Here is an 8537-nt window from a genome sequence, read left to right as displayed (position 1 = left end):
TTGGAGGTAGGCTTTGAGGTTTCAAAAGCCCATGCCAGGATCACTGTCCCTCTGGTTGTGGATCAGGATCTAGCTCTCAGCTACTGCTCCAGTGACAGGAGTGTCACCATACCCCTGCCATGATGGTAAATGATGGACTAAACCTCTGATAACATAAACATTCACCAACTACATGCCTTCCTCTAAAGGTGTTGTTGTGGATATAGTGTTGCTTCACACAGTAATCTTGTGAATAAGGCAACACCTAACAATCTTCAAAAATAAAGACAAAGAACAAGAGCACATGTTTCCCACTTTTGAAACCATCCACACAGTGATAACAAACAAAAAAGATGACATTGGCCTGAGACTGCCATGGAATTTAATAGACTAGGATTGTCACTCCAGACACAGGCAATGAAATGTATTGACTGACAGTTTTAGTTTTAGTTTTGGTTAGGTACATAAAGGATTTTCAATGGGGAAAGAGTAATGTTTTCCAAAAATGTGAAGGAGACACATGGATATCCAATGACAAAGAATGTAATTGGGCTTTTGCATATTTCAAGATTTCCTCTTCCTACATGGACATTGGCTTCTCCCAGATGATGAGCCCATCCTCTTCTGCAGGGTGAGCATGGTCCAGGACTCCTTCAGCATCTCTGACCAGAGTAGGAAGCCAGGGATTCAGGTTCTAAAGTACATGTTGGTAGATGAGCTATGAGAGCCGTGGGAGAATTCCAGTCTCACAGACTTCTGCCTGGTGGTAGCTTACCAGGAATTCTGAGATGGAGGAGAGAGCATTTGAAGATCATTTTTGAGGATGCCCTCTACATGGCCCTCTCTGTGGAGAATGCTGCCACTCTCTCTTCCTGGCTGACCTCCACAGCATAGGGCAGCTGAAAACCCAGGCATTGGGTTTATTATAGTTCATGCTTCTGATGTCTCTGAGACTTCAAGCTGGAAGACAATGGTGGATTAATATCCACACTTGGTGACTGAAGGATACTATTCCCTGGCTTCTGCACAGGGTCCTTTCTTACAGTACCTCTCTCTTGCCTGAAACAATCCAAGGACCTGATCAGCTGGGACCTACAAGTGTCTTCCAGAAGCAGCAGCCAATGTTCTTACCAATGAACCCTGGGTAGACTCTAAGATGTATGAACCATTTACAGTGAATTTGGGGAAAGTAATCAGGCAGTTCTCACATTAATATAGCTGTAAATAAGTAAGAATGCTGGATGGGGGGGAAATTCTTGACTCTGCTTTATTCAAGCTAAAATACACAAAACCCTACCCAAATAACACTAATAAAATTTTTCAATAAAAAGCATTAATTGTATTTTAACTAAGTAAAAAGTTTTAAAATACAAAGGACATCATCAAAGAAGCAAAACAATCTTCCAGCTATAGAGGCCCATTCTACAGTTCCAGTACTGGGGAGAAGGAAGCAGGAAAATCAAAACTTCAAGTTTACCCTCAGGAATATAGAAAGTTTCAGGCTAGTCCAGGGTATATGAGAATTATCAAAAATAAATATATAAGTAAAGAATAGTAATGAGCATTAACTATAAATGAATGGTATCATCCAAAAATATGTGGCCACAAAATAAAACTGGAGGGATTGAGTCTTCCTTAGGAAAGAATAATTCAGACACTGTAGAAGAGAGAAATTTGCTGATTGGTCAGATAAGAGCTACTCTGAAAATGAGAGGCAATCCATAACCACCAACATCCAAGGTTAGAAAGTGAGTCAGTAGTCAGCAGTCAACAGTCAATGCCTGGACATGCGCTTGGCTATTGCCTGAAAGTTGGAGCAGATATTGGGAGGTTGTAATGAGTGAGACTCCAGCTCTCTTCACTTTCAACATTTAATCATTTGATAAAAGAGGTCATCATGCTTTCCCATTGATCACACTGAATTTACATGTAATGTTGTATTGGTTTGATGTGGGATGTACTTCTATATATGTCTTGCTTTTATTTGTTGTTGAATGAAGCTGTTTGGGCCAATGACCTAGCAAAGTGAAGCCAGGAGGGAAATCAGAACAGAGATAGAAAGAGAGAGTAGTCAGAATGAGAGAGACAACATGTAGCTGCTGGAACCTTACTGGTAGGCCACTGCCTTGTGGTGAAATGAGTTAATTTAAGATGTATGAGCTAGCTAGAAATACACCTAAGCTATTGAGTGTTGTAGCTACAGTGTTGTAGCCAATACAGTTTCTGTGTGATTATTCAGGTCTGGGCAGCCAGGAAATGAATGAGAATTCTCCATCAACACTGTTTCTGTTCCACAATCTATCAGCTTACTCCTGTCCTGAAAACACCTGCTATGCTACTTAGCATATAGTGCCTCAGCCTCTGCTGTCTATACTATCATGCTATCTACAGTTAGCATGGGTTGTGGTGATTTGTAGGTATGCTTTTGTATGCTATTTTCTGAGAACTATAGCAGTTTATATACTGTACATCACTTTGCTGCCTTCAAAGTAGAGAAGTTAACATAACAGACCATGGCAAAAGACCTTGTATTACTTCTCTCAGATGAAAAAAACTTCCCACCTCCTGTTCTTAGGTTGGACAATACTGTACCAACCTTTTCTTTGGGTCAACAACCAGCTCCCAAATCATCACACAGAGACTTCGTATTAGTTCTGATTGTATGAGATCGTATTGGTTTATGCTCATTTCTGGCTACCTCTTTTAACTTAAAAGTAGCCTGTTTATTTTTTTCTACCATTTCCTCAGGCCTTTTCAGTTTTCTTTCCTTCTGTATATCTTATTTTCACTGCTTCTTGTATCAGGTAGCTGGTGACAGCCTGGCTTCTGTCTTGCATGTGTACCCCTCTTTCTCCCTGTTCTCTTTTCTCTTCTTGTCTTTCATTTCTAAATTTCTCCTCCTACGTATTTTTTCTGCCTGCCAACCTTGCCTTTCCCTCTTCTGCCTACTTATGGAACATTCAACTATTTTCTTTGGGGTTTTTTGTTTGTTTTTTGAGACAGGATTGTGTAGCTTTGGAGCCTGTCTTGGAACTAGCTCTTGTAGACCTGGCTGGCCTTGAATACACAGAGATCTGCCTGCTTCTGCCTTCCAAGTGCTGAAATGAAAGGTGTGTGTCACCACTTCCTAAATTGGCCAATCAACTTTTTATTAGACCAATCAAGTGCTGTAGGTAAACAAGGCAAAACAAATGTAACACATCTTTACATAATCTAACAAATGAAATACAAGCAAGTGTAACATCTCCTTACATCATTTAAGAAATACAGCTCAAACAAATGTAACACACTTTTGCACAGTTAAAATAATATTGTTTAGCATAAACCAAAGTCACATATCAGCCCCTAGTGATAACAATATTCCACAATGCTATGCTTTGGCTAAAAATATGTGTGGACAGAGAAGCAGGTCACTCTTGAGAAACTGAGTCATTGTGAGTTTGTTCATTGTTTCTTTTTATCTGCTCTAGGATGAAATGTTGGGTATGATGTTCATTTTTCAGTATGTATGTGAAAGGATAGAAGGTCATACCCAACCTACAACCACAAATATGAGGAACAGATGAGTCTATTTTGCTATAATCCAGTAAGATTACTGATGTGTTTGGAATTATATCTTAGTGTAGATTATCAAACAAGGTAGCCACCTTGGTCTCACAGGGGTTTGTCCCTGTTACCTAGTACAATGTTGGTTCAAATGCACTGGTCAGTTACATATAATAAGGAAACTGTCTTTTTCTTAAATAGTGAATGATCCATTCCGGGTTCTCCTAGGTTCTTGTTGAGCAGTCCACCTTACCATGTCCTACCACTTTGAGAAATGCCCTCTTGATGTCCTTGTTCCTCAGACTGTAGACCACGGGGTTGAGCAAGGCTGTGAAGGCATTGTAAAAGAGTGCTATTTGCTTGTCTTGCTCAGGGGAGTAGCTGGAGTGGGGCCTCAAGTAGTTGTAAGAGGATGGACCAAAGAATAATGAGACCACAGTCAGGTGGGAGGCACAGGTAGAGAAAGCCTTGCATCGTCCCTGGGTGGACTTGATCTTGAGAATTGCCTTGGCAATATGAACATAGGAAGCCACAATGAGGGAAATTGGAGTAAGACCAAGAAGAACATTCAAGATCTGGTCCACCATCTCAGTGAAGTGGGTATCCATGCAAGCCAGGCTACGTACTGAAGGACCTTCACAGAAATAGTGATTAACTTTGTTGGGCCCACAATATGGCAGACTCATTGTGAAGAACGTATGCAACAAAGCAGATAGGAAACCACAGGCATAAGACACAGCTGCCAACCATAGGCACAGTCCCCAGTTGAGGATGACAGTATAACGCAGAGGGTGGCAAATGGCCACATATCTGTCATATGCCATGACAACAAACAAGGTGCACTCAGTAGCAGCCAGGGCACTAAACACATACATCTGCATCCAGCAGCCAGCAAAGGAGATGGTTTTAGAGTGAGCAAGAAGATGCACCAACATCTGGGGCACGGTGGTAGTGACATAGCTCATATCCAACATGGCGAGTATACAGAGGAAGAAGTACATGGGAGTGTGCAGCTGTGTGTCCAGGCAGATCAGCAGGATGATGAGCCCATTGCCCATGACTGAGCTCAGGTAGATGAGAAGGAACACAATGAAGAGGATGCTGTTGGTTGAGGGGTCACTGGAGAAGCCAAGCAAGATGAATTCAGAAACTCTGGTTTGGTTCTGTCCTAAAATCATCCACATAGTAGAAGCTGTAAGAGAATCACATTCATCTATGTATCACCTGACATGTGTAGTTATAGAGGCTGAAATGGGACATACAGGGTGGAGAGAAGTTTCAAAAGTTAAGAACACTGACTGCTTTTGGAGGGGACCAGATACCTCAAAGCTGTGTGATTCCAGTTTCAGGGGATCTGATTCCATTTTCTGACCTCCACAGACAAGACCACACATGGTACATGAGCATGCATTTAGGAAATACCTATATACATAAAATTAAAAATTATTTTTCATTAAGAAAGGGGAGGCTGGAGTGTGGGTTCAGAGCACACTGTTCAGTATTTGTGCATCTTCTGAAGTTACTGAGCCTCCCAATGCCTCAGTCTCTTCATCTATCAAATAAGGCCAATGATGCTCATTTCTCATGATTAAGATGAACATCTAAAGCATCCCAAAGTCTCCTTGAAACAAATGTGACACATGGTATGTCATATGCAGTTTCAGACTCTCATGCTGCAACCTCTGGGAAGGCAGAGACAGGGGATCCCCAGATTAAGGCAGTTAGCTACACCAGATGAAGTGATGAGCAGTGGGTTCAACTAAAGACCCTCCTTCAGTGAATAAGGTGAGAGAAACTGAGGAAGGATCCTGTCAGTCTATGATCACACACACACACACAAATAGGTTAAGATGACAGAAAAAAAAACATCAGTCAGACACGGGCCCTCACACATGTAGTCCTGTGAGTAATGACAGAAGGTCATGTGTGTAGTGCACTGGAGACACTGTCGTCTTCCCAGGGAATGCTGATGGTTCATGTGAATATGTGCAAAGATAGGTAATTTCTTCCTCTTACCTTCCTTCTTTCCTCTTTCTTTACTCTTACCTTGCTCTTCATGCAAAAAATCCATTCCAGGTGTACTGTGGGTTTGAGTAGTGAATCTATAGGAAACCAAAGTTGGATTTTTGCTTTGGTTCTTCAAGACAGAGTTTCCTAGTGTAGCATCTCTGGCTGTCTTGATACTCTAACTTTATAGACAAGATTAGCCTCAAACTCAAGAGATCTCTCCACCTCTGCTTCCTGAGTTTTGGGAATACAGACATGCAGCCAGTGGTCTGCCTGCAACCAAAATTTTAATATCAAGCATGATAAATATATTTATCCTCTTAGGGTAAGCAAGGGTAAGATTTCTTTAAAGGACACATTCCTTGGGGGAGAAAACCCTCCATAAGCGAGAATAACAAAAAAACAAGTACTCAAAAGTTTATATAAAGACTTAGAAAAAACAGAAACATAAAAACAGATGCTACAATGGAGTAGATAATCATATTTAAAGGTCACAAGGCAGCTGTTTGGTGAGCATTGATGAGGCTAAGGTTCTCAGCACCATTGCTCATCTGGGAGTTGCATGAGAACAGCACACACCAACGCCCACCCTCCTCTTCACAGTCTCACATGCCCACACACCTACCTAGCCACCTAGCATGGCTACAATAACAGATATATAATATTGACAATAGTAATTGGATTCAATTGAAGAGTAAATTAAAATGATCCTTTTAGTGTGTGCCTGGCTGTGGTTATTAACACTCTACACATTTAATGCTTTTCCCAGTAGTACAAATATTAACTATATTTCTGAAACAAAATGTAAACACATAGGCACATATAAACTTATGCTCAAAGAAAGACATGTAGAGGCAATTTCTTAATACTGCTCAAAATAGTCTGATATAGGTCATCACTCATGTTAATCAGCAAGGCAATGGTTAAGGCAGGAATTGCTCTGATGGGAGTAGAAATATCAAAGAGACTCCTAGACACCCTCAGTCTTCTCTTTCCCTGTCCCTATCCCCTCTCCTGACCAGTCTACTGCTCAGAACCTCACAACTGCCCTTCTTTTCCCCCCAGGTCAGGAGCCCATCATCTCTCTCAACATTTCTGCATCAGTGTCTCCACACACCTATGCCTCTAAATTTTCCCCTTCAATACAGTCTTATTTATTTTAATTTAAATAATTATTTTCATATAATATACTTTAATCAGATTCTTCTCCTCCTCCAACTTCTCCCCAATCCTCCCCACCAAGCTTCTAATTCTCTTTTCTCCTACTCTCTCTTTTAAGAAAAACAAACAACAAAAATTTTAAAAAATTTCTAAAAGAAAATCAAAACAAAAAATACTAAAACATAAAAGAAAACCTCAAATGTGGAGTCAGTTTCCTGTTGCCGCCCTACTCTTGGCATGTGGCCTGCTCTGGAGGGTAAGTGATATATACACAGTGACATTCTATTAGAGAACTGGTTTCCTCTTTCATAGCAGGTATCACTGTGAACTGCTTCATTTATATGTGCAGGAGCTTGTTCAGTTCCCTTTCTCAGTGCTGGTCTTTGTCTGCATCAACATCTTCTCCATGGGACTGTTTCAGAATTTTTTCAAAAATTTCACTTTGGTCCTATATGGACCAATTATGATCTCCTATGTCCTGTCCTTTGAGGCTGGTGTACAGGTCATTCTGAACCTGCTTGCTCTGTGGACACTAAGTCTCAGACAACAGCTGTCTCATCCATCTCCTGTCCCTCATTCACAAATCTCCATGAAAGCGCTGCTGGTGTATCACGTGCCTCTTCCTCTCTCATATGTTAAGAAATCGCCTAGCTTCTTATCTTCATCATGGTGGGGGAACCACCACCTGCACTGTGTTGCCCACACTGTGACCACAGCAGGACTCAGCTCAGCTTGGAAGCCTTCCCTGTTATGTTACTACCTCCTGTCATAACCCAAGTAGGATACATCCTGCATTTCTTATTCATTGACCGGTTACAATCTGAGGAATTCTACAGGGGTCTGATATCAATTTTGAGACTGAACAACATGGTCAAATCTTTCTTTTCCTGTTAACTGAGTCCCTACACAATTAAGGAAAGAATATTTCTGATAGAACATTGCTGTATGGGTTATTTCCTAACCTTAATAAAAAGTAAACTAACTTTTATTGAGTAGTTTGCATATTCCAACCATCGTTCCTGTAAATTTTGCTCAATATCACAAGTCACTGAAGGAAGTATTCTTACCTGTGTATTATAGGTGAACACCTAAGGCCTGGAGAGGGCAGTTAGTTTAAGACTACAGAGCATGGAAAAAATGGGTGTTTGGGTGCTGTGATGTCAGAGTCTGACTCTCCATCACCTTCTCTGCTTCAGGTACACAGGCTCTGTAGGTGGCGGTGAAGAAGGCAAAGTCTTCAAATTGTCCATATAGTTGATATTATTGAGACTCAGCACAGGCCAGAGCAATCCTATGACAGAACTGGATGACTGATAAAAGACCAGTTCTCCTGATAAGATTTCTCCTCCTGTCTGAATGTGGGAGGCCCTGGGATATATTGAATATAGAGGGATCCGAGAATAGAGGAGTTGAGGTGTGATTTCTGTGGCATGAGACACCATTAGTGATCCACAGCCTGTTATTGTTTCCCAGTCTATACTTCGCTGACTTTGCTTACAGTGACACATCAGGACTGCAGGCTTTGTTCTGTGGGCCCAGCATTTTAAACAAAGACATCAGAACTGAGTTCCAAGCCATAAAAAGCTACATATGGCAGTCCCAACCTAGGAAACCAGCATCTGGGAGGTTGAGGATGAGGAGTCCAAGGAAATACTCAACTATATTTGAGTTTGATGGCAAGCTAGGGTACAACAGACTCACACCCATCCCAAATGAAAAACAAAAATGAAATCATGATTTCTGTGCCCACAAAGTAGTTCAAACTGTTACTCTGTGCATGGGAAGGCTCCTTCAAAGTCACTGACCACCACTACTCTATGACGGATATGGCTTTCTGCTTCACT

The 8537-nt window shown here is 41.2% G+C and overlaps 1 protein-coding gene across 1 annotated transcript; it reads right to left on the bottom strand.

Moving 5' to 3' along the window:
* Positions 1-3749: 3749 nt before the first annotated feature.
* LOC125410813 (olfactory receptor 2A12-like) lies at positions 3750-4709 on the bottom strand. The gene has a single exon (XM_048450557.3). The coding sequence runs from the start codon at positions 4707-4709 to the stop codon at positions 3750-3752; it is 960 nt and encodes a 319-aa protein (XP_048306514.3).
* Positions 4710-8537: the final 3828 nt, after the last annotated feature.

The sequence above is a fragment of the Myodes glareolus genome, chromosome 3 (assembly GCF_982192425.1).
Source record: "Myodes glareolus chromosome 3, mMyoGla1.1, whole genome shotgun sequence".
Classification (NCBI taxonomy): domain Eukaryota; kingdom Metazoa; phylum Chordata; class Mammalia; order Rodentia; family Cricetidae; genus Myodes; species Myodes glareolus.
Note: the sequence above shows the minus strand (reverse complement) of the source record. Positions and strands in the feature narration are given on the sequence as shown.

Coding starts and splice junctions, on each gene's coding strand:
- LOC125410813 (XM_048450557.3), bottom strand. CDS start 4,709: ATGTGGATGATTTTAGGACAGAACCAAACCAGAGTTTCTGAATTCATC.